General features: G+C 52.1%; 4 protein-coding genes across 6 annotated transcripts; 2 read left to right on the forward strand and 2 right to left on the reverse strand.

Moving 5' to 3' along the window:
- On the reverse strand, nucleotides 1-2,006 carry LOC138128111 (solute carrier family 25 member 3-like). 2 transcript variants are annotated; one of them, XM_069044308.1, is made up of 5 exons: nucleotides 1,846-2,006; nucleotides 1,204-1,440; nucleotides 930-1,150; nucleotides 305-880; nucleotides 1-252 (listed from the first exon to the last, which is right to left on the reverse strand). In XM_069044308.1, the coding sequence occupies exons 2-5, from the start codon at nucleotides 1,415-1,417 to the stop codon at nucleotides 169-171; spliced, it is 1,095 nt and encodes a 364-aa protein (XP_068900409.1). In that variant the 5' UTR covers nucleotides 1,418-1,440; nucleotides 1,846-2,006; the 3' UTR covers nucleotides 1-168. The 2 variants fall into 2 exon arrangements, with proteins under 2 accessions (XP_068900409.1, XP_068900411.1); XM_069044310.1 differs by having other exon boundaries at nucleotides 1,204-1,448; nucleotides 1,846-2,003.
- A 374-nt stretch (nucleotides 2,007-2,380) lies between these two features.
- tweek (transmembrane protein KIAA1109 homolog tweek) lies at nucleotides 2,381-21,108 on the forward strand. Of its 2 annotated transcripts, none has more exons than XM_069044294.1 (37): nucleotides 2,381-2,793; nucleotides 2,841-3,253; nucleotides 3,817-4,938; nucleotides 4,992-5,149; nucleotides 5,207-5,915; nucleotides 5,966-6,517; nucleotides 6,648-6,775; nucleotides 6,821-7,129; nucleotides 7,185-7,668; nucleotides 7,794-8,026; nucleotides 8,078-8,249; nucleotides 8,303-8,684; nucleotides 8,735-9,011; nucleotides 9,059-9,278; nucleotides 9,682-10,188; nucleotides 10,246-10,878; nucleotides 10,976-11,260; nucleotides 11,515-11,629; nucleotides 11,811-11,945; nucleotides 11,997-12,128; nucleotides 12,186-12,581; nucleotides 12,633-12,797; nucleotides 12,985-13,146; nucleotides 13,200-13,379; nucleotides 13,429-15,669; nucleotides 15,764-15,955; nucleotides 16,061-16,586; nucleotides 16,632-16,922; nucleotides 16,976-17,182; nucleotides 17,239-17,924; nucleotides 17,986-18,495; nucleotides 18,551-19,004; nucleotides 19,063-19,220; nucleotides 19,278-19,949; nucleotides 19,998-20,183; nucleotides 20,237-20,559; nucleotides 20,610-21,108. In XM_069044294.1, exons 1-37 carry the CDS (start codon nucleotides 2,568-2,570, stop codon nucleotides 20,991-20,993), a joined length of 14,925 nt encoding a protein of 4,974 aa, XP_068900395.1. In that variant the 5' UTR covers nucleotides 2,381-2,567; the 3' UTR covers nucleotides 20,994-21,108. The 2 variants fall into 2 exon arrangements, with proteins under 2 accessions (XP_068900395.1, XP_068900396.1); XM_069044295.1 differs by having other exon boundaries at nucleotides 2,384-2,793; nucleotides 16,638-16,922; nucleotides 20,237-20,556.
- On the reverse strand, nucleotides 21,052-21,726 carry LOC138128112 (myotrophin). The gene is made up of 3 exons (XM_069044311.1): nucleotides 21,565-21,726; nucleotides 21,396-21,506; nucleotides 21,052-21,348 (listed from the first exon to the last, which is right to left on the reverse strand). The coding sequence occupies exons 1-3, from the start codon at nucleotides 21,631-21,633 to the stop codon at nucleotides 21,178-21,180; spliced, it is 351 nt and encodes a 116-aa protein (XP_068900412.1). The 5' UTR covers nucleotides 21,634-21,726; the 3' UTR covers nucleotides 21,052-21,177.
- Nucleotides 21,714-22,286, forward strand: LOC138128113 (U6 snRNA-associated Sm-like protein LSm8). Its single transcript, XM_069044312.1, has 4 exons — nucleotides 21,714-21,840; nucleotides 21,899-21,939; nucleotides 21,993-22,120; nucleotides 22,168-22,286. Exons 1-4 carry the CDS (start codon nucleotides 21,750-21,752, stop codon nucleotides 22,256-22,258), a joined length of 351 nt encoding a protein of 116 aa, XP_068900413.1. The 5' UTR covers nucleotides 21,714-21,749; the 3' UTR covers nucleotides 22,259-22,286.
- Nucleotides 22,287-22,306: the final 20 nt, after the last annotated feature.

Raw genomic sequence — 22,306 nt, forward strand, 5'->3', positions numbered from 1 at the left:
TTCGCAATTTTTATTTTATTTGAATAAAACAGAGTTTGTGGTTTAGCTCTATTTACATTCTAAGTAACAGAATGATAACTTAGATACATAACAAATTACGACACAATCTGTTGCTCTAGCCGGAAATACTGAGTTTTTAAGAATTACAGTTTAAATAAAATAATTAATTTATAACTTCCCTTCGGCTTGTAATCTCTTCTTCAACGACTCGGGCATCTCTGGAGGTGGGGGGCGCGGCATGCGCATGGCGACCTATAACAAAAGTGTTAAGACTCTCGATGCCTCATCTCACATTAGAGTTTACCTTGAAGGCGTCGTAGATGAACCACTGCAAGGCCGTCAGCGTGCCGATCATGACGATCCTGGGCATCAAGCCCTTCCAGAGTCCGGCCATGCCTAGTTTTTTGGCCGCCTCGAGGGCAGTTGAACCCTTCTCCTGGTTCAACTTTGAGACTACTGTGTCAGCTGGATGACTCACGATAGCACAGAATACACCGGCGATGTAACCGGCGGCGAACGTCACGACTAATTGTTCGGATTTGGAACACTCGGACCGTGGCTTCGGCACCACGAACTTGTACAACAGTTCGACCGTTCGCTCGAAGCAGGCGAATTTCATCATGGTGTACGGGATCTGTCGCATCCAGAGGGGCACCAGACTCTTGTAGAAGCTGTAGACGCCCTCTTCGGCGTACATCTTAGGCATGGCCACTCGCAGCGTGTTGGCGTAACCGGGGGTGGTCTGGATCTTCACTTTGGCGGCTTCCATGGGAGACAAGGCGATGTCTGCGAAGAACTCGGCCGAAGCGCTGGCGACCAAGTACAACGAGGTACGGAAGAGGAACGCGTTCTCCTCACCGATCAAGTCAGTGTAAAATACCTGCGAACGCAGAATTAACACAACAAATAAAACAGCGATTGCAACGTACCTTGAAGACTTCATACAGACCGAACTTGCACAGACCTTGCATCGAATAGCCGAAGAACGTGGGGGCCCAGCCTTTGGCCAACCCCCTAAAGCCGTCTTCCTTCAGGGTGACTTTGAATCCGTGGAACACGTTCCTGTACTTGTCAGGGTCGACCTGGATGCGACACTTGACAAGATCCAGGGGTACGATGGCGGTGTGTGTGATACCACACGACAAGATACCTGAAATGTACCCGAATTAGTGATTTTATGGGGTTAAGGGACCGGCGAGGTACCTCCCATGCCGCACAGAGCGAAATAGTGAGGCGAGCCGAATGTGCAACTGTCCCCTTCCTCCGTCTTGCCGGCTGTCGCGGACGCCGCCGCGATGGTCCTGCCCGCCACCAACGACTTGACGAGGCCCATTTGTATGGGGACTTCATGTTGGGTGTCGGGAGTCGTGGGGGCGCTGTTCTGGCACAAGGCCCGCGTCAAGAACGATGAGAACATTGCGATTTGTCAGTGGTACGGCTCTGGAAAACTGAAATATAAATAAATTTGGCTCGGGCATGAGAAATTGTCAAAAAAATTACGCAAAATTTCCCAGGACATAACCTCACTTTGAGTGACGTATGTCGATGATCACTTGATGAGATTTTCCTGTTAGATCGATTTTTCTAGTTACATAACCGCGAAAATAATCCAATTTGCCAATTTTTCCGATGAACTAGATCGGTGTTTAATAACCGTGAAGGCAACAGAATTAGTTCAAGTTCGCGACAGTTACATAAGAGCAAAATTGGAGCAAAGAATTCGCACCAGTCAGACAGTTTTTGACAAAATCGGGTCTAGTCGAGGTTGGTGAGTGTCAATCGGGTGAAAGTGGAATTTTTGGGGTTGAATCTTGTTAAAATTTAATAAAAATCTATCAAGCTTACCTGGCAACTATGGCTGCAACCCCGTGAAGGTGGTTCTTCGTTCGGCCGCAGCTGGTTATGTGGCGCTAGGTTGCGCAAGTTCACGTGGAAATCGATCAAAGTCACGTGATTTTATTGCATAATGTCGCATGATTGACCTTGGTAATAGGTCACAATTTTATTTTTGTCTTTACGATGGCCACAAGCGCTTTGCGAAGATTTCTTTCAAAAAACAAAATTTTTCAAAATGTCGCCCGTTTGCGTCCATCGAATCAGTCACTTCGCCCACCCAAATTGATTGCTCATAACTTCTAGCTTCTAACAGTTGTGTCTTTCTTATAATCCATTTTTTTGTTAGAATTGTAACACTCGACAATTTTTACTGAGAGTTCTAATTCTTTTTGGTTAATATGATGAGCGTCAAATTACGATGGGACAACACTTGATGAACTGTTCTCACTTCTGACAACTCATTCATCCTCCTTTGATTTTTTTTTTTCTGTTAATAGGCGACCTTATCACTGATTTTTCCTAGAAATCGTTGTCAGCCGATAAAGATGATGATTTTTGAAAAATTACAACAATCAGTGTCAAAGTACACAGTGAGTTGGCAATCCTGCGCGTTTCTCCCCGCCCCTATCGAACAGCTGTCGAACTGTCAATTTGGCAGTTAGTTGACAGCAACAAAATAGTGTTTTCACGATGGGTTAAAGAGACGAACTTTTCACAACAAAACCGTCACGATGGAGGACAACACGACCAGATACGCATCGGAATGGAAGACCAACTCCACTTTCGGGAACCTGGAGGACATCAAAATGGACTCGAACTTCGCAATGTTGATGTGCAGCCTGGTATTCGCCGTGTTTTGGGTGATTTACATAACTTACTACAACTCGAGAGTCGTCGGTTTCGTAATCACGAAAACAATGAATCGATTCTTCATCGGAGAAGGCTACTTCAAAATTGGTCAGTTGGCAGCCCCTCTCGACCCTCCACTACACGATCAGTTGCAGGTTCTCTGTCGGTGAACGCCCTCTCCGGCAAAATAATGTTCCGAGACGTTGTCTACATCACCCACGACTACACCATCCGAGTCCAGGACGGTTACTTGATTTTCCGGTGGTGGAGGTCCTACGTTCCCAAAGACGTCAGCGAGGACTTGTCCCACTCCGACACGAGACTGTCAGTCATGCTGAACGGATTCGAGCTGCACGTTTACAACAGGTCGCAGTTGTACTCGAATCTGGAGCGAATTTTCGGGATCGGGCCTAACATCATACCCTACTACGACAATCGGACCACCGAGAGCTTGACGCGGTCGCAGAGTCAGATCGACAACAGCTCGGTGCGCAAGCAGAGGCCCGAGGCCGCCATGGCCAGGACTTGGCGGGATTTGATCCCCGTCATCAAGATCGATGTCTCGTCAGTGAGTATTCGAGTCTCGTTTCTGTCCAAAGGAATGGAGACATTTGAGAGGGAAATAAAATTTGTACGGTTGTCAAATGAAGCGTAAATTTGACACGTGTACGTACTCAAACGGATTTTAATAGCAAAGTCGGCGTATTTATAAACCAGCTGTGTTAACAACGGAGATAATAAATGTAAAAATTATTTGTCTATTTCCACAGTCAACACTGTCGTGCTTAACAACTAATAAAGAGATAAAATGTGTTTACATTGTTGGTAGCAACATTTTCAATAACTTGCTGTTATCTGTTTGTCTACATAAAATCTTTATAAAAATATCTGTTGAACCCTAAACGGCGTCTTTAACAACTTGTGTCACATGACGTCAGCAATGAGATCATTAAATAATACACCCAATTAATAGTAGATTGTTTTACAAGTAAAGAAAAGTGAAGGTTTCCTAGCGAGTGAAAAAAGTGTGATTCACGAGCGATAGCGAGTGGATTACATTTTCACGAGTACACAAAAAAAAAACGAGTTCCAAGAATGATTTTTTTTGGTGATCGAAATTGACCGTTGCAGAGCCGTTTGGTGTTCGGCAACCGCCTGGTCCCCACCACCCTCAGCATAACCTTCGAAGAGTCCCACTTCGTGTACTCCACCAAGCCGGCCGTGTGCACCCTGGACCGGTTCATGCACTTCGTCAAGTGCAAAGCGGAGAACGTCCGCGTGATGCTCGCCCCCAGCCCCAAGTACACTGGAATGCTGGACGACCCGCCTCGCTACATGGGCGAAGGTTTCGTCCTCATGTCCACCAACGACCTGGAGCTGTACTTTTACATGGACGAGCCGGGCCTCGTCCCCGAAGAGCCCGTGTTGGTGACGCTCGCCAACGGCGACATCGTTGAATCGAGTCCGCCCCAGTGGGGGGTCGACATCAAGGCGGGCAAAGGGACGGATTTCAGTTACGGCCCCTGGGCCGACCGCCAACGCGAGCACCTCTTCAAGTTCTTCTACCCGCAGGACTACGTCCCGATGGAGGGGACCAAGATGCCGAAACCGGGCGAGAAGAGGCAGATGCAGTCGTTCGACGTGAGGCTGTTGATGCAGAACGACGCCACCATCGACATACTCTTCACCAAAGACAAGGAGACCAACGCGGTGCACATCAACGTGGGGGCCGGGAGCTACTTGGAGGTGACGTTGCCGTGGATCACGCTGCAGGACGGCTACTCCACCAAGATCAACGGGCAGCTGCTCCATCTGGAAGCCACGACCAGTTTGCAGTTCCGCGATTTCGTCGAGAGCGAGACTTTGGAGTTTTGCATCCTGTGCCATTACCCGCTGGTCTGGAACGACCACCAACTCTGGGAGATCAACCTGACCGGGTGCAAGGCCACGGTGAAGTTGATCTTTTCGCACAAGTGGTTCTTCCAAGATCTGATCAACGATTGGGCGTCGAAACAATTGCCGGATTTGATGCACTTCGTGCCGTACACGTGGAGGTTCGGTCTCACTCTGAAGCACTGCGAGCTGATCACTCTGGCCAACCAGTACAACTGGATAGATTGTAGCAGCGTGGGGCAAAGGACCCGGCTGGAGAACACTCAGTTGGCGCTGTGTGCGCACTTCCTCCACTTGTCCTTCGATTTGCCCTTCGACGAGTTCCTCCCGGAGACGCTGCCCCTCAATTTCAGCATACAGGTGAGCGCGTGGAGGAGGCAAGTTTCGGGAGCTGACGGGAGTTGTGGTTTCAGGGCGAGAGCATCGACTTGAGCCTGTTCATTCCGGAGTTCCACACCAGCAGGAACATAGTGCAGTCGTTGGAGAAGTACGCCAAGGTACTGTCGAAGGACGGGTCGACCACCAAAAAGACTGAGATCATACCAAAGTGGCGCAACGCTTGCCAGAACAGGTAGTACCAACAGAACGGTGGTACCAACAGTACTATTATCAAAAACGTGGTTTTCAGTGCCGGATGGGTGGACTTCTGGTGGGTCCCGATCGGCGCCATCAACATAATATACACGTTCCACCCGTGTCCCCCTCTGGGTACGACCCCCCAAGCCGACATCTCCACCCCCGTCAAAGAAGAAATCCTTTTGTCGCCGATGCGTTTCCCCCGACACAGAAAAAATCGAAAGCGCTCCCCCGAAGGGGTGCAACGGTTCGACCCCACGTCCCTCAAGGCCGACACGGTCGGCGTCGAACTGGAAATCGGTCCCTCAGTCTTGCTACTCTACGGTACCGCCCTCAAGAACTTCATGAACTTCAAGGAAAACATCTTCGGGGAGGACCAGTCCTTCACCGACATGCAGCAAAGCAGTCCGGGGGAGAATTCGGGGGGGAATGCAGACCTCAAGTCTGATGACAGTTCGGCGAATTTGCCGCTAGAACTGAGAGAAGATTTCGACCATCGCAATTATAGACCGTTGGAGGTCGACGTTTCGATCATAGCCCACGACATTCAGGCACACTTGCTGAAGAATTGCACCGAAAAGGACCCTCCTTGCCCGATCATCTTGATCGAAAGGTTCGGATTCGAGATGAAGAAGCGGTACGACCAGACGGAGTTGCAGCTTTTGGTCAGTCCGTCGGTACTCCTGGTGTCGGACAACGTGAACAGGTCGTCCAAGGACAAACATCTGAATCAGGGCAAACTCACTCTGTCGTCGTTACAAGTACTGCGTCGGTACTTCGATTTGGAGTGTTTTTGACGGTCGATTTGTAGGTTAGGGGACACGCCATGTTCTCCAATGTGGGCCAATCGTTGGACCAAGACACCATCGAGTACGCTTGGCTCGTCGAGGTCCAGTTGGGAAAGCTGAGCGGCAAGTTGACGTCGCCACAACTCTATTCGTTGCTCGCCACCCTTGAAACTCTAGTCCTGTTGCTGATGGACACCGAGAACGAGTTGAACTCCCCCAAGGACGACGTCCTGCTGACTCGTCCCGTCGCAACCAAAAAAAATACAGTTTCTAGTCAAAACGTCCACGTCCAACAAGTACAACAAGCCATCCAGCAGTTGCTCCAGCCGAAGAGTAGCTCGAATGCGGCCAACAAGAACCAGAACACCGGCAACGTGCCCAAAGGTAGTCAAAACCAGAAGAACGACAAGAAGAAAGTCGACGACGAGAAGAAGGGGTCGGTGCGAAGCACGGGACCCAACGAGGAGCACTTGGACAACCAGAGCGCCCACAAGTTGAAGTACAAGTTGTGCAGGTTGGCGGTGGACGCGGTGGACTTCTGGTTGGTGGAGAGCGGGGCGGCTTTGCAGCTTTGGGTGAGTGATAACTGATAATGGGTGGAAATTGTGACACATGTCATTTGTGATTCGGATTTTGAACGCGAGAGGGCGCTGTAGAAAGTGTCTGAAGTTACTATAATCTGTCAAATGTAAAAATGTTGCGCAGGTCTCACCGGTTAGACTGGCGAATTGCAACCTGCACGGGAAGCAAGTCAGTTCGGGGCTCAGTTGCATCATATACAGCATGTGCATCCGGCAGATGGTGTGGCAGCCGCAAAAGTACAATCACAGCAAGTGAGTCGACGAGTTTGGGGTGAAACGTTTGATTAATGTGGGTAGGGTAAATTCCGACAGTATGGACCTGTGGTTGGAAGTGGGGGCGGTCAACTTCGGCCCCCTCATCGTCGAGTCGGCGATCTCGTCCGACATCAAAGAACAGAACCTGCACAACACCCAGCAGAAGTTTTTGAGGACGCACGACGACCGCTGGAAGAAGCTGTGGTTCCTCTGGCCCGAACTGAACAAGACTAGTGGAAAGTGCGGCTGCACCGGGGGCTGCACGTTCTTCGGATCGAACAAGAACGGCACCAGATTCTTCAAGCCGAGTCGGAAAGACCTGGAGGACGGGCTGAACGTGGCGGCGTTCCGGTAAACGAAACCGCGTCGGTTTTACGTGTCGATTCATCAACGGCGACGTTTTTAGGATCAACGAGCCCGGCAAGGATCCCGGTTTCGGTCAGAGTATCCTGCACGAGGGCATGTTGATCTTCAGGACGCCGCCGTACATAGTGCAGGAGATCTCCCTGCAGGACACTCTGACCAGGTCGAAGTCGCAACACGCCGCTGTCAACACCAGCACGAGTCCGAGGCTCGGAACCGGCGACAAGGAGGAAGATTTGAAGTTCAGTCCAGTGGGTTCGACCGAGAGGAAGGTGAGTCGGCGGTTTTCGTCGACGTCTATCAGGAGCTCGATCATGAAGGAGGTGCCGTACGCGAGACTGGTGGAGACGTGTCCGTCGATGTTGCCCTCGAAGCTAGACAGCGACTCCAAGTTGCACACGGACGTGGGCAAGTTGGCGGTAAATACCGACCCGGATCCCCTACCTAAGAACAGCATTTCCGACTCGAAACTAGCCGTGGACTACTTCAATGCTCCGGTGGCGGAAAGTGAGATTGTACCGACCAATGTAAGTTTCGGAGCGGGGATAGTGCAGGTGTCGCTTACGCATAAATTGGAAGCTTCAAGCCTTGTAGATACGTCACGATAAAGAAAACGTGCAGTAATGAATGACGAAGAAAATATGTATTTCAGGGGGCTAAACCGTCAGAATCGCATCACTCTCTCGGCGACCGGATCAGCTCCGACGAACGCATCCAGAAGGAAGTCCAAAGGACGACCTCCATGTCCAGCGAGAACCAATCGGAAGCGTTCTTTTCGGCGGACGAGGACATACTCAATTCGCGCAGTTCCAGTCTCAGGAATTCGATCTTGAGTGCGGGAGGGACCTTGACCCGACAGGACAGCAACAGCGTCCCCCCGCAAAGGTCAGTTCTGTTAATTTGACAGGAGTGGATGCAGCGATGGTGTTATTGCAGGAAGAAGTTTTCGAGCGAGCTCAGTATCGTGGCTGATCGTCAGTACAAAACCATCGGTCCCATGCAGGCTCCGGGATCGGCTCCGGAAGCCACAAGACTGCGACTGTCGTCGCACAGGAGCGACCACGAGATCCACACTCCGGAACACCGGAGTTTCGTTTCGAATCGACAGGTGAGAAGTCGAGGCGAGACGGTTTCAAGTGTTGTGTTATTGATCGATTGCAGTTGGAGGAAAGTCAGCGCACCGTTCAAGGTCTGGTCACCCCGCAGAGACAGCCGAACGTCAACCGGTCCATCAGTCCCAGATTTATTTCCGTCACGGCCACCGAAAGCGAGGACGCTGTCAACGACAGTCTCGGCGACTCGTCCGACAGCTACAGCAGCACGTCGTACGTCTCGGCAGTCGGCAGTCAGGAAGACTTCACATTGGTAGATCTCCACATGCAGACCAATCGCCTCATTGTCGACTCTCCGATGCTGATGTCGAGTTACGTCACTCATCTGAGCCAAAGCAAGTGTAACAATTGGGGTGGCCAATCGAAACATTCCGATCAGTTTTCCGTGCCCCTCTTCGAGAAGAACGAAGAGGGTAAACTGGTCTACGTCGGTACGTAGAGAGTGATTCATTTTGGTCGGTGTGACCGGGTGAGGTTTCAGGCGCCAGGTTCGTGCCGAACATGGAGATGTCGAGCGAAGGGATCACCTCGTTGAAGATGGTCTCCAAATCCGACCCGATAGTGAACAACAAGACTCCCACCTCGCCGTACATCCACGTGTGGGACCAGGAGGACGTCGACAACGAACCGAGCTCGTTCCAAGAGGAGGAGTTGCTGAGTAATCAGACCGACGCGGGGTGCAGGACCATCGTCATCGTCAAACTGAAGGGTGACCTCGACATCATGATTAGTCCCCTACTTTTGGAGTCACTGCAGAGGTAACGATTTGGAGCGTGTTGGATCGTTCACGGATGCGATTTCGTAGGTTTGTGGACGCGTTAACGCCGACCGTCGCCAATTTGCACCCTCTGACGGTCATCAATCATCTGCACACGTCGTGCGTCAGTCAAGTCGAGTCCGCCAACATACTAAAAACAACAGAGAATGTGGCGAAGTTGTGTCAGACTGGAACCGGAGACGCCAACGACGGTATTTACGAAGAGACTGTTAAAACGCAACTTCAAGCCGCCATTTTCTTGCCAAAGGTAATTTTTTTTGACAGATTGTTAGTCGCGAAAGCTGTCACCAGGTGGCGCGATAAAATGTTGAGAAAATTAAAATATTTCTTGATATAATTTTTTTTGCAACAGAGTTATTTTATATCGATTTTTTTTAAGTTTAATGAACTTGTTTTTGTTATTAGTATTGCGGAAATTGTAACTTTTCTCGTAATTGTCACAAAGGAATGACAAATAAACGATTAAAAACTGGTCAGAGAAGGCTGTGTTTGGAATGATGTAAAATTGACGTAATTGACATTTGACATTTATTTTTTAGGTTGTAATTGCGAATTTTCTTTTAGAAGTAATTAAACCTGTAAAACAGATAAAGTAGATCCTTAATTAATAGATTTGGTTTGGTTTGTGATTTTGGTGGATTCGCCCTCAGGTCAACGTCACTCTGCTGCAAGTGTCGATCGTGGAGGAAATCATTTCGTTTTCGGCCCTCGACAACATGAAAGACTTGACTTGCGTGTCTCTGTTTTCCGTCTGTTTCGACAACGTCACGGCCAAGTTGCACTGCGACAAGCAAGCGCGAGAAGTCCTTCAGAAATTCCATCGTCCAGCTGTCGTCCAAACCGGCAGTAAAAAGGGAGCCAACAAGGCGAAGATCTTGCTGGGTTTGCAAACCAACACCAACGCCGACATCATTCAAGGAGAACCGGTGTTCATCGAGAGCTGCGAAAAGCAACAACAGCAACTGGTCGTGTGTCTGAACGTGGGTAAAGCGCACGCCCAGCTGAGGAGGTTGAGGAACGAGAGTTCCATCCTCGACGACGCCGTCATCACGGCGATTCCGAATTATAAATCGAAGGTGTTGTTCACGCCAGCGAAAGTGGGGCCGCAGTACAGAGGGATCGAGTATTATCTGCAGCCGTCCCCCAACGAAACGAACGTGAGTGTGACTGATGATAAAGAATGTTTAAAAGTATTGTTTTGTTTTTTTCTGCAGACGGTTCAGAGCGAAGATAACAGCGGCGAAGACAAATTAGGGTTTATTATGTTCGAATGCGGCCTCGAAGGGGTGTCTCTAAAAGTCGTGAAAAAGTCACAATTCGAACACATCGAGTGCAAGCTGAACGTAAAAGACCTGAACGAAGACGCCACCAAGACGATCGAAGATGTCGACTTGTCCGATACCACGAAATCGTCGACCACCACTCCCAAACTGAGCGAGAAGAACAAACAGGAGAATCACACCCCCAAGTCGAGCGCCAGAGACGGGGGCGAAGGCGACGCTCCCAAGAGCGACTGGGAGAACGTGAACGACTCCAAGGACAACAACACAGTACTAGCCAAGGACACGGGGAACGTGTCGTCGTGCATAATCGAGCTGAAGGTGGTGTGGTTCAATTTCGCTGCCCCGCCGAGGGCCCCCATCACGCGCAAAATCGACTACACCAGGTTGGACTGGAATCTGTTGAGCACGGCGTCGCCGGCGATCAACGCGTGGATGAACCCCAGCAATAGGTTGGCGATCAGGGTGGTGCACATGGTGAGGACGATGTACAGGAGGTCGACGGCTACGGTTGCGTGTCTGATGGCGGAGGCGCTGGAGACGCAGAAGGCGCACATGCTTATCAAGGTTTGTTTTATGATAACGTGGAAAAAGTAAAAATTGTGGTTTGAGAAAAATGGTGGATGCGCCGGGAAATTGCAAATCAAATAAAATTTGTTTGTAGAGCCGATACGACAAGCTTACACCCCTGGCGCAGACCCTGCAGGAAGACCCGAGTCTCCAACTGTGCTCCATCCTCCAACAGTACTACCTCGAAACGGACGCGGCCATCATCGAGAACAACCTCCGGGAGTCGGAGCTCCCCCAACTCTTCACTCTGAGACAAGGGGTGGTCGTGCTGAGCCGCCAGTGGAAGAACGTCCTGTACACGCCTCTACTCCCCCAGCACAGCCTCAAGTCCAGGATCAAACCGCTAAACGTGACGATCGCCGTTCCCGAAGTCGACGAGGTAAGAACCGTAACGTTGTCGTCGCGTCCGATTAATTGACGAATCGATCTGTTCTCGAGCCAATCGAAATTCGCTGCCCGCAGATGATCCGCGAGGTAGAAGTGGATATCGTGGTAGAGGAGAACAGTAAGCGTCTTGATTTGATTGTTAGCGCAGCTTCGGTTAGATCATCCGCACTAACTTTCCATCGTTTCGATTTCTTAACACCTTATTTTGGTATTTTTATTTTCTCTGTGTGTGCTTTTCGCTCGCAGGTCTGTATCACAGACGGAGAGGCCAGCGGTAACGAAGATCACGATATTACCGATGAACACGCACGCTTGCTCCATTCCGGCATCATTCTTAAGCCGAACGCTCATAGAAATGTCGGTAGGTTCAATCAGACACTCACTCGGAGGGGGACGGTCGGCGGCGCGGTAAAATATGCGTTGTTGTGATCGGCGCCCCCGCCCCTCTCCAATCATTCCTCGAGCTAATATAGTGGCATGCTTATTGTGACTAACCCGAATCTGGTGGTGTGTGACAAAACGAACAAATTTTTGGTACGTAGGGTCGAGCAAAGAGAACGTGGGTCCGGTGCAGTCGCCTCAGCTGACGAGTTATCTGGAAGCTGCCGTGCACACTCCCCAGGTGGCGGTAGTGTCGGGTGGAGTCGAGAGCGTCCTGACGTCGCCCAGTCCAACAGGTAGAGTACTATTCGTGCTTGTGTGATTAACACAACTAACAACCCTCGAAGTTCCGCACAGGAAGCGAAAAAAGAGCTTGCAACCGACCCAGCACCCGAACAGTAGTCGGGCTAGCGTCGTCTTACCCCTACTCACAAATAACAACCCCTTTACCCAAAAACGCATCAACGACGACAACACCTGTAAGTCGAATTGTCAGAAAGTTGTCTCTTCGGGGGTTAATTCGAGGAACGGTGCAGGTTACGGAACGCTGCGCGAGGACTGTTTGATCTACAACATGGGCTCGGACCCCAGCGAGGTCTACAGTCACTCCAGTCCGGAGTTGCCGTCGAGTCCGTTGCACAAGACCGTCGGTCACACTCACTCCTCCGAAGATCTGTACTCTTGGATGGCCAAGCAGGACACCGTCGGCTCCCTGAAGGGGTACATGGAGTCGAAAATCGACACGCTCCAGACGGAGTCGTCGGGGGACGCGGGCACGTTGCCCAAAGAAAACGTGACGGCGCCGGAGATCTCGCTCTATCCCATACACGACTCGGTGCGCCTATTAGACGCCAACCAGATCTTCCAGCCGTTGCTGTCGGGGCTGGGGGTGATGCCGCAACAGCTGCGGTTCACCACGATGTCAGATTCGAGTGAGTAAACTTGCGGACGTGAGGACGAATAAAAACGAGGAACATTTTCAGATGCCGGTAACGACGTGACCACGCTCGACGCTCTCGGTTCGAATTTTTGCCTGGTCGGTAACATGGAGACGATGCACATCGACATTGTAGTCTCGGAACACGGCAAAACGGAGAAGAAGAAGGGTAAAAGCAAGGCGAAAAGGCTGTACGTCGAGATCAATGCAAGTGAGTCGAGGTGTTGGTCCGGTATTGGCAGATTCTGGTCTGAAAATCCCGTGTATTTTCTTGTGGGGGTTCGTTTTGCAAGTCAAGGTCATTAGGCGGATGTATGTCAGACATACAACGGGATTTTGGACTAGAACCTACCAGCTTGTCTACAGGTGCAATATAGAAAATAATAACTGTTTCCTAGACGAATCACCGGCTTTTGTCTGCGAGAAAGTGTCCGTGGAGCTGGAAATCGACCGAATGACCGACATGGCAGTCAACGAAATGATGAAAACGAAAAACGTCCTCTACATATCGAGAGGACAACTGAAGAACCACACCAGCACTGTCATAAACTTCACCATCGGTACCGCTTTTCAAATTTTTATCGATCGAATCGCCATTCGAATTGGTTTGCAGGAGTGCGGTACATTTCCCAGCGTGTCAACATGCCCCTGCTGCGCCTCCTCCACCAGATCAGCAACATGTACCAGAACGTGAAAGACACCCAAAACGAGCTCAGAGAACAACATCCCGTGGAGATCAGACGTCCGAAAACAAGTGCGAGCGATCACACGGACATCAAGCATCACTCGTCGAGTAAGATCGTCGCGATCGGCGAGCGTCGTCAAATCTGACAAAAATCCAGTTTCAGACATACAAGAGCCGCTGATCGACAAACAACTGAGTCTGAAAATATCCGACCCGGGTTCGACCGCCTCCCAGCAGAAACCGGTGGTGTCGCCGTCCCCGAGCCTGCGCTCCCGCCCCCAAAGCTTCGCCCAGAAGCTGAGATCGACGGGGAAGAGTGTGAAGGGGTACGTGAATTTGAACGAGGGGTCTGGTACGCCGATGACGATGAGCAGTCCGTCGGGATCGGCTTTGGACCACATGACGGTCTCGTCGGACAAGAGCACCGGGCGCTGCTGGAAAACGATCTATCATCTGTTGGATCTGTACGCGAACATGCCAGACACCAAAACGATCAAGCATCGCTTCTCCGTGGGCACTTACGATATTTCGGAACACTACAAGGGCAACAGAAAGTACGATATTTTGACGGAGATGAAGTCGAGCGAGGAGCTGGACAAACCGGAGTCGACTCCGCCCGTTACGACGAAGGGGTCGGTGTCGAAAGAGCACACCAAGTTGGTGGTGTTCGGAGTGGCGCGCATACACCGGACCAGACTGTTGGCGACGCTGTCCGGCTTGAAACTGGAGGCGGAGATCACCAGTCTGCACTCGAGTCTGACGTGCCGGAAGAAGTCGACGCCGGCGATGTTGGAGTGTTCGCTGACGGGTCAGATCGGACGCACCATGATCAACCTGTTGGAGGGAGTCTCGCCGAATCAGCAGACGGTGGTGAAAGTGACGATCGGCAAATCGCAAGCGTTGTACTCGAGCGTGATGAAGAGAGGCAAAGACAAGAATTCGGGACTGCTGACCATCGGTGCGGTCAACATCGACATCCCCCAGCACCCGGTCGCGTTACACGGAATGGTCACCAGAGGGAGCAAACAGTTGAGTTCCACCCTGCAAGAGTTGAGAGTCAGCAGGACGGCCAGTCGGCTGTCGCGAGGAGTCCAAGCCGACGACGACTTGCAGAGCTCGCCGAGTCACCAGGCGAGAAACGTCCCCGTGACCAGTTCGGGCTTCGCGAAGACCTCCACCGAAGAGAAGAGTCTGCTGCAGCCGCTGGTGATGCAGTTTTCTGTGATCCTGCAAAGTTTGAGCATCACCGCGGCGCTGCTGCCGTCGCTCCAAGCCACCTACAAGATGGATCAAGTCAACAGTACCGGCTTCACGGGGAGCAAAGCGAAATTCACGATCGACCTCCCTCACCACTCGTTGAGCTTCAACACCATCCTTCAAGGCCACTACGAGAAGGTCGAGGCGAATTTGCCGTCGGAGGCGAGCATCGCTCTTCCAGCCGTTCACGTCTCCGCCGAGTACATTCCGGAGAACGCGACCAACTTGCACAAGAACCCCGATGGGGTGGTTTTCAGACAAGGGGGCTACATGAACGCCCACGCCGAGATCGGCGTGTTCGAACACAGTCTGACGACAGATTTGCTGAATCATCTGGTCTTCGTGCAGAAGGTGTTCATGAAGGAGGTGAACGAGGTGGTGCAGAAGGTGTACGGGGGCGAGAGGCCGGTACCGATTTGGCTGGAGGACACGGAAGAACCGTCCTCGCTGAACCGGCTCCTCTTCTCGTTGGTGATCAGGATCAGGAGGATCCAACTGACGGCGACGACGGCCGGGAGCTCAGCCGTGCGGTTGGAAACCGGCGCCGTCGTTTTCGAACTGTCAAACCGCATACAGAACGTGTCGGGTTCGGCGCAGAGCAGCGCCACCGCGCGTCTCTTCGGCAAAGCTCAAGTCGATCTCAACCTGTCACTGGGTCAGATCATAAGGAACGCGGTGTTCGAAGAGGCGGAGATCGAATACCAACCGGTGGCGTTCTTCAACACCAGGATCGGCTTGAGGAACGCCTTCCAGGACGAAATCGTCGAAGGGGAGGACAAGGAAGTGGTGCTGATCACGTTGAAACGTCCCCTGATCTACATCCAGCCTGTGGCGATAGACAAGGCCATTTTGGTCTGGCTCAACTACAAGAACGCCTACGACTACTGGAACGAGAAGAGAGCCAACCTGAACAAGGAGGTCTTGACCGCGACCCAACAGGTCTACGAAAAGTTTCAGTTCGGACAGTTCACGAGTCAGCTGAGCGCTCCACATTTGGGTACTCTGTTTCTGCAACTGACGGTGGAAGATATGGGGATCTGTCTGCCCCTGAACCCGCTACCGCTCACCTGGAACCAGAGGAACGTCTACGAGGAGAGTCGCGGGGCCGTGGTGATAACGCTGGAGAACACGAGCATTTCAGGTGAGTTTGTGACAAGTCGTCGAGCTTGTGATGAGTTTGAGTTTGTGATGGTTTTGAGTTTGTGATGCGATCGTGATTGTTTTCTGTGTTGCAGCGTGCAGTTCCGGGTCGCTGGTCAGCAAAGGTAAATTTTCCAACTTGTGTCTGAGATTCGCCGACGACTTTGAGACGTCGCTGGACGATTGGAAACCGGACATGACCGATTCGTCGATCATGAACTTGTGCGTGGTCAGTGACGGTACTTACGAGGTCTGCAGTCGCACAATCGCCGCCAAACAACACGTCGGTGAGCATTTTGTATTTTTTTATTGAGAAAAAAAAAAATAGAAAAAATATCTGCGATGGTGTATTGCAACATTAGGAACAATACAATGCGTTTACTCATTTACAGAGAACGCCAAGTGGTTCCTTAACGTGCAGTGGCAGATGGAGGGTGTGGACATCCACCTGGACACCAACGTGGGCAAGCAGCTCTCAGCCTTGGGTCACACTCTGACGATGCTGACCGGCGCCGAAGAGGCTCCGTTCCCCGTGGACTACGACAGCGACGAAAACGAACCGATCGACGGAACACGAGTCTCTCAGGAGAGCATTCTTCCTTCGTTCATGTTCGACCCGAATTTGGACAATCGCAGCCGATCGAAACTGATGGAGAAAGAGATGAACGAGCAGGCGAAAATAATCAACGACCTAAGAACTTTGGGGGCATCGCACGGCACCATCGAGCTGGAGATGAAGCGCCTGCACGAGCTCGAGACTATCGTCTACAAAGACTTCAGGCGGGACATGATACAGAAGCTGCGAAGGCAGAGCGTGAGGGCGCAGTCGATCAAGGGGAAGTTCGGGCTGGGGTCGAAGAGCGCCTTCCGCTCCAAATCGTTCATGGTGCAGAGTCCCATGATGGAGAGAAAGGACAGGTGAGTGGTGGTGGTTCGAGGGAAATGTGGTTCAGGGGGGGGAAGTTTCAGTCCGGAGAACGGGCACGGAACGGCTAATTCGGGGAGTTACGAGAGCTCCCCCAGGTCGGGTCCGTCGAGGTCGGCGTCGTTGAGGGTGCGCAACGCGGAGATGGGGCCCAGGGTCACGTTCAGCGACTCGCAAGGGATGAGTCGACAAGCGTCGTTGCCCAGCGCCAGCTCCGAGATAAGCCTGCCGGAGGCGCAGATCGACTGGTCGGAGTATCTCGACATAGACGGCGAGAAGATCATGTTGAGGAAGAAGTTGCCGGCGTCGTGCGAGTCAGTCGAAGAAGGGTGAGTCGCGCGGACAAAAACATGTCTTGGGTGACGACAAAAAAATATATTAGGTCGACTCTGATGGACAACTACTCGACGGATCAAGGCTTGAACGCGAGTCCCTTCCAGAGCGCCACCAGCAGCGTGCCTCAGTCTTCGGGACCCCAGAAGGCGCAAGAACCCAACATCGACCTAGAACTGGACGTCAAGGTGTTCATCAACAGCGGAAAGTGCGTCCTCCACACCAAAGATCCGGTCAGAGAGGAAGAAATCAAATTGTAAGGATCGCGCGATCGTGTTTTGTCGAGTCCTCGAGTGTTGTGTTGTCCTGCAGGAGTCGCATGAGGAAGGACAGGAGTTGTTCGGCGGGTCTGCTCGAGTTTCCGCCGGCGACGAGCAGTCCAGATCCCACCAGACGCAACAAAGACAAGCTCCTGGGGCAGCCGAGTTCGTCGCGCTTGAGACCCACCCCGCACGCCACGCTGGTCGACCTCACCATCTTCCACATACCCGGGATGGACGTCAAGTTGCACTACACCTCGAAGGTGGTGAGCGAGGAGGAACAGTTGACGCAGAGCCCGGATTTTGAACGGGCCTTCAGCAAGCCGACCTCCAAGTCCCGCTTGAATTTCGACGAATCCGAAGAGAACCGCATCGAGAAAGCGTTCAAAAGACAAGACAGCCACCCGGTGGCGCCGGCCACGAAGAACTACGACATCAAGATGTCGAGTTCGCTGCACGGCATCACCAATCCGAATTACGGACACAGCCCCACGTCGAGCAAGACCAGCTTGGACGATTTGCAGTTCGGGGGTACGCCGACGCCGCCCCACGATTCCGCCAAAAGCGGCGGCGGGACCACGCCGGGACATCGCAAAGCTGGCATCAAGAAGGCGTCGCTGTTCGCCTGGATGACACTCCAGAGCGTCCCAGAGGAGACCATCATCAGTCCGCACATTTTGGAGTTTCTGGAGCAGACGCTCGAGCCCATCCCGGCCAAGACGAGCTTCAGCACGACAGGTGACCTACCGGATGACACGGCGGTCAGGCCGCATCGATTGATTTTTGTTTTTGCGCTCAGACACGTCGTTCCTGCCGTCCGACCAGGACATCACCAACTACGGCAACTACGTCTACGCCAGCTTCCCCGTCGACGTCATCGTCTACTTCCACATGCAGCCCAGCACGTTCCGCTTCAGTTGCCTGCCGGTGTCCAGAGTCGAGTGCATGCTTCAGCTGCCCTCCCTGGACATCGTCTTCAGCTCGAAGCGCGCCGAAGACGAACTGTTCAACAGCGAGTTCGGCGACGGGACCCCCAACACGGCCGCCTTCGCCGTCGGCGGTCTCAGCGTGACCGGCTGCCTGTCCGACTTCTCCGTCTACATTTTCCATCCCTACGGGGGCAAAAAGTCGGCGCTGAAGGAGGCGCAGTGGTCGCCGCTGTCCGACAGCGAGCGCAAGGACTCGCTCTCGATCAACGTCGAGTTCGTCAAGTTCCACTTGTCCAGGTCGAGGATGTTGAATTTCAAGCAGGAGGGCACGGCGAAGGGCAAAGGGGGCGACAAGAGCAGGGCCGTCATCAGGTTCTCGAGTAAGTTAACGAGTGCAGGTGTCGGAACGTCGATGATTTATTTGTTCGATCGTAGCGATCATCGACATCGGTTTGGCGTCGTTCAAGTACGACATGAGGCGCCTCACGGAGATCTTGGCCTTCCCCAAAGCGTGGTACAGGCGGTCGATCGTCCGCAGGATGTTCCTGGGGGACCTGAGCATGTCGGCAGTGTACAGCGAAGAGGACGACTCGGTGGTGTCGCAAGGCTCGCCCAACAACCTCAAGAGTCACGAGACGAGGAAGAACGAAAAGTCGCCGCTGCTCAACAACAAGGACCGCCTGAAGCTGAACCTGGAGTCGGACGTCCTCCGCCACAACAAACTGAAGGAGTTGGGACGGGCGTTGAGCGGCGAGTCGAACAAGGCGGAGACGCCGAGTCCTTCGGAGTTCAAGAATCTGACGGCGTGGGAGACTCTCGTGTTGTTCGCCGTCAACTTCAAGAAGTTGAATGTCCACATGAACATGGGCAACGTGATGGGAAACGTGTCGTAAGTAGCGGAGCGGTCGGTGGGGTCCAGTACACGTGTTTTTGTTTGTGTCCACCAGGTGGATGACGAAAGATTTCCGGAGCGACGGACGCTTGAGCATCGGCTCGACGGGCCACAAGAATCTGTACATAGCGTTGGGTCTGGACGGGTCGAGTCTCGACGCCAAGGGGGGCATAGTCGGTGGTAACATCGAAATCGCCAATATCGACACATTTGGTAAGGCGGCGGCGTCGTTGCGAGGGTACGTAGAGGAACAAATTGTCTTTGTCGCAGTGCACATCCGCGAGGAGCCCGAAGTGGAGCCGGACCACACCGTCGGCCTGCGACTCCACGCCCTGGAGCTCCGCCTCGACTACATGGCCACGTCGGTGCTGATGTGCCGCGTCAGCGACCTCAACGTCAACCTCCGGGACGAGTGGAAGCTGAACAGGGCCACGTCGCGCGACTCCATCCCGACCAGGCGCCCCGCCACCATCTTCATGCACGGCAACCTCACCTGGGACCAGCTCCAGATGATGATCTCCAAATCGACCACCGCCGACCTGCTCAAGATGTTCAACAAGCTGGAAGAGTTCTTCTCGCAGCAGTTCAACAGCAGCAAGCGGGCGTTCAGCGGTTTCGCCGGCTCGTCGAGGCCTCCGCGGGTGACGCCCCAGAAGAGCCGAGAGTTCGCGGCGGCGCCCGCCAACGTTACCGACGCGAGGCACCACCGACACTGGCAGAAGGTCATGGCGCAGGTCGCCGGCTTGCAGTTGAGCACGATGGACGTGCCGCTGCCGCAGTTCGGAACGATACTCGGGGGGACGATGGAGTTGCACGGCAACAACATCTCGCTGGCGTGTTTCCACGGCATCAACTTCAAGAGCAAGTCGTGGGCGTTGTTCAGTCTGAGGGAGCCGTCGATCACGTTCAACACGGAAGGACAGGAGATTCCGTCGGGGACAGGTCAGTAGGTTTTGACCTTCCGGTGTTGCGTATAACAATAATTTGCAGAAAACGCGCCCGCTCAAGACGTCCACGTGGTGCAAACGCTGACCTGCAGTCTGGGCCTGAGCACTTACAAGACCCACTTGTCGATGGCGACGGTGTGTAAAGTGGGCCGAAGCGTCATCTTCCCGCCACAATTCAAAACGTTGCAAGAGTGGTTCCACTACGCTTTTGCCAACAGTCAAATCGACGGTAATTTCCGCACCGATCCATTAGTACAATCAGTACTACCAACTTGATTGCAGAAGTCGACAAATTCCCCTCTCTGGAGAGGGAAAGAGGCGACGGGAACAACTCGATGGAAAGGAGTCGCGGCAGCAACTCGAAACTAGCCGACCCCAACCACAACAGAGAGGTGATCTTCGCGTTGCCCAGTCTTCAGCTGCACCTGAAGACCGAACATCTGCAAACGGGGACGGTCCCCGACATGTCGGAGGAAAAACCGACCGTCGAATGCAGCTTCATCACGGAATTCGAGGATCACATCTTCGTGACCGTCGACGCCGAAGCGTTTTTCTTTTTGCACGATCTGATCACGTCCTACGTCAAGGAGAAAGAGCGAGTGGTAGTAGGGAATTTTAAGCGGTAGAGGGCGCTTCGCTAATTGTTTTCTTGCAGCTGGGATTCGGGGAAAAACGCAGCAGCGTGGACATGCAGGACAAGTGCAAGCTGTCGGAGAACCCGACGAAGAAGGGTTCGATCGACGTTGATATTTTCGCGAAAGACTGGAGAAATTACAATTGTAAAACGTGGCACCTCGAGCCCACGGTGAGGCTGTTGAGTGTCGCGGGGAAATACATAGAGCCGTACGGCATAGATTACATTTTGCAAAAATTGGGCTTCTCGCACGCACGCACGACTATTCCCAAGTGGATGCAGAGGGGTTTCATGGACCCGCTGGACGCGATCTTGGCCGTTTTAACTCTGAGAATGGTGCAGGTGGTGAAAGGGGACGGCAACAAAAACGACAAAGAAAACAAGGCTGTTGACGGGAAAAAGTAGGTTAAGTTCCATGTTTTTAGTCAAATTATAATGTTAGGGAGAATAAAGTGATCAAGCGTAATACAAAAAACCGTTTATTGAAATTTAGACGTTAATAAAACATAAATAAGCACTCTATTGCGTTCGTTTTTTCAACTCTCTTTAGAATCTCTAGGACAGCGTTAATAATAAGCATATAAATAATTTAAGACAGCAATTGCCTGATTTCGTTATTATCGGCGGATTCGACGTAGGATTTTCCATCTGGAGCGACGCCGTTTTTCGATGCACCGTTCGCCAACAGGATTTTGACGCAGTCTTTGTGGCCCTCCCAAATCGCCGCCAGAATGGCGGTAATCCCGTGTTTGTCCTTCGACTGAAAACAAACCGTCACTACCGCTACCGTCCGGTGGGGCAACTTACGTTCACGTCCGCCCCCGCTGAGATTAAGTATTGTATCACATCAGTCTGGCCGTAATCGGCGGCGTAAAGGATCGGGGGGCGCCCATCTATTTGTTCGTTTACGTTAACAGCCTGTCAAGAGGGGCGTCGTTATGAATGATTCGTGGCGCAACACGCAAAAACCACTCACCTTTTTCTCGACAATGTCCTTAACTTGCTCTAAATCACCATTTTTGATACCCCACACTAGCTCACTCATTTTTTTAAAACTAATATCTGAGAAAACAACAATTTTTGACTAGCCGAAAACTGACAGCTGTCAATCGGGGAGACCATATGACGTAAATAATCTGGGGAATTTTCATTCGCGACTAGATGACCACCGACTTAACCTCGAAACGTAAACAGCGCGTTTTTGAATCGAACCGGCCTGAAATGGCTTCAGGACTCGACGCTTTTGTCAACCGTATCCTTATTTGAAATCCTGAAACGCATTCTGCTGGAAATCCTTAACTCCGCAACAGACACCGTGTCAATTATCACGTCCGACGGTCGCAACTTCATCGTACGTGATTCGGTCGTTTCCACGCGCAATGTCTTCATTATTTGATGTTTCAGGGAACCTTGAAGGGCTTCGACCAGACCATCAACGTCATCATCGACGAATCGCACGAGAGAGTGTACTCCACAACTTCAGGAGTTGAACAAGTGATGCTAGGACTGCACATAATCCGCGGCGACAATGTGTAAGTACATCGTGTCGTCACCGTCAAGACTTACGACCGCGTTTCAGGGCTATCGTGGGACTTATCGACGACGAACTGGACAACAGGCTAAACTTGGCGAACATCAAAGCCGAACCGTTGAACTCTGTAGCGCATTAAAATAAAATCTAGTGACTTTGTAAAACAAGTGTTTCTTTCTGTCATTTT

This window comes from Tenebrio molitor, chromosome 4 (genome assembly GCF_963966145.1).
Source record: "Tenebrio molitor chromosome 4, icTenMoli1.1, whole genome shotgun sequence".
Classification (NCBI taxonomy): domain Eukaryota; kingdom Metazoa; phylum Arthropoda; class Insecta; order Coleoptera; family Tenebrionidae; genus Tenebrio; species Tenebrio molitor.

What these genes read in the sequence shown, in the direction of transcription:
- LOC138128111 (XM_069044308.1), bottom strand. Translation starts at nt 1,417, where the DNA reads ATGTTCTCATCGTTCTTGACGCGGGCCTTGTGCCAGAACAGCGCCCCC. An exon ending in GTCTGTATGAAGTCTTCAAG is followed by an intron (nt 881 to 929) that starts GTACGTTGCAAT and finishes CTGCGTTCGCAG; the next exon opens with GTATTTTACACTGACTTGAT. An exon ending in TCATCTACGACGCCTTCAAG is followed by an intron (nt 253 to 304) that starts GTAAACTCTAAT and finishes CTTTTGTTATAG; the next exon opens with GTCGCCATGCGCATGCCGCG.
- tweek (XM_069044294.1), top strand. Translation starts at nt 2,568, where the DNA reads ATGGAGGACAACACGACCAGATACGCATCGGAATGGAAGACCAACTCC. An exon ending in AGAAGGCTACTTCAAAATTG is followed by an intron (nt 2,794 to 2,840) that starts GTCAGTTGGCAG and finishes GATCAGTTGCAG; the next exon opens with GTTCTCTGTCGGTGAACGCC. An exon ending in CGCCAATATCGACACATTTG is followed by an intron (nt 19,221 to 19,277) that starts GTAAGGCGGCGG and finishes TCTTTGTCGCAG; the next exon opens with TGCACATCCGCGAGGAGCCC.
- LOC138128112 (XM_069044311.1), bottom strand. Translation starts at nt 21,633, where the DNA reads ATGAGTGAGCTAGTGTGGGGTATCAAAAATGGTGATTTAGAGCAAGTT. An exon ending in AGGACATTGTCGAGAAAAAG is followed by an intron (nt 21,507 to 21,564) that starts GTGAGTGGTTTT and finishes CCCTCTTGACAG; the next exon opens with GCTGTTAACGTAAACGAACA. An exon ending in CAGCGGGGGCGGACGTGAAC is followed by an intron (nt 21,349 to 21,395) that starts GTAAGTTGCCCC and finishes GTTTGTTTTCAG; the next exon opens with TCGAAGGACAAACACGGGAT.
- LOC138128113 (XM_069044312.1), top strand. Translation starts at nt 21,750, where the DNA reads ATGACCACCGACTTAACCTCGAAACGTAAACAGCGCGTTTTTGAATCG. An exon ending in ACTCGACGCTTTTGTCAACC is followed by an intron (nt 21,841 to 21,898) that starts GTATCCTTATTT and finishes ACTCCGCAACAG; the next exon opens with ACACCGTGTCAATTATCACG. An exon ending in CCGACGGTCGCAACTTCATC is followed by an intron (nt 21,940 to 21,992) that starts GTACGTGATTCG and finishes TTGATGTTTCAG; the next exon opens with GGAACCTTGAAGGGCTTCGA.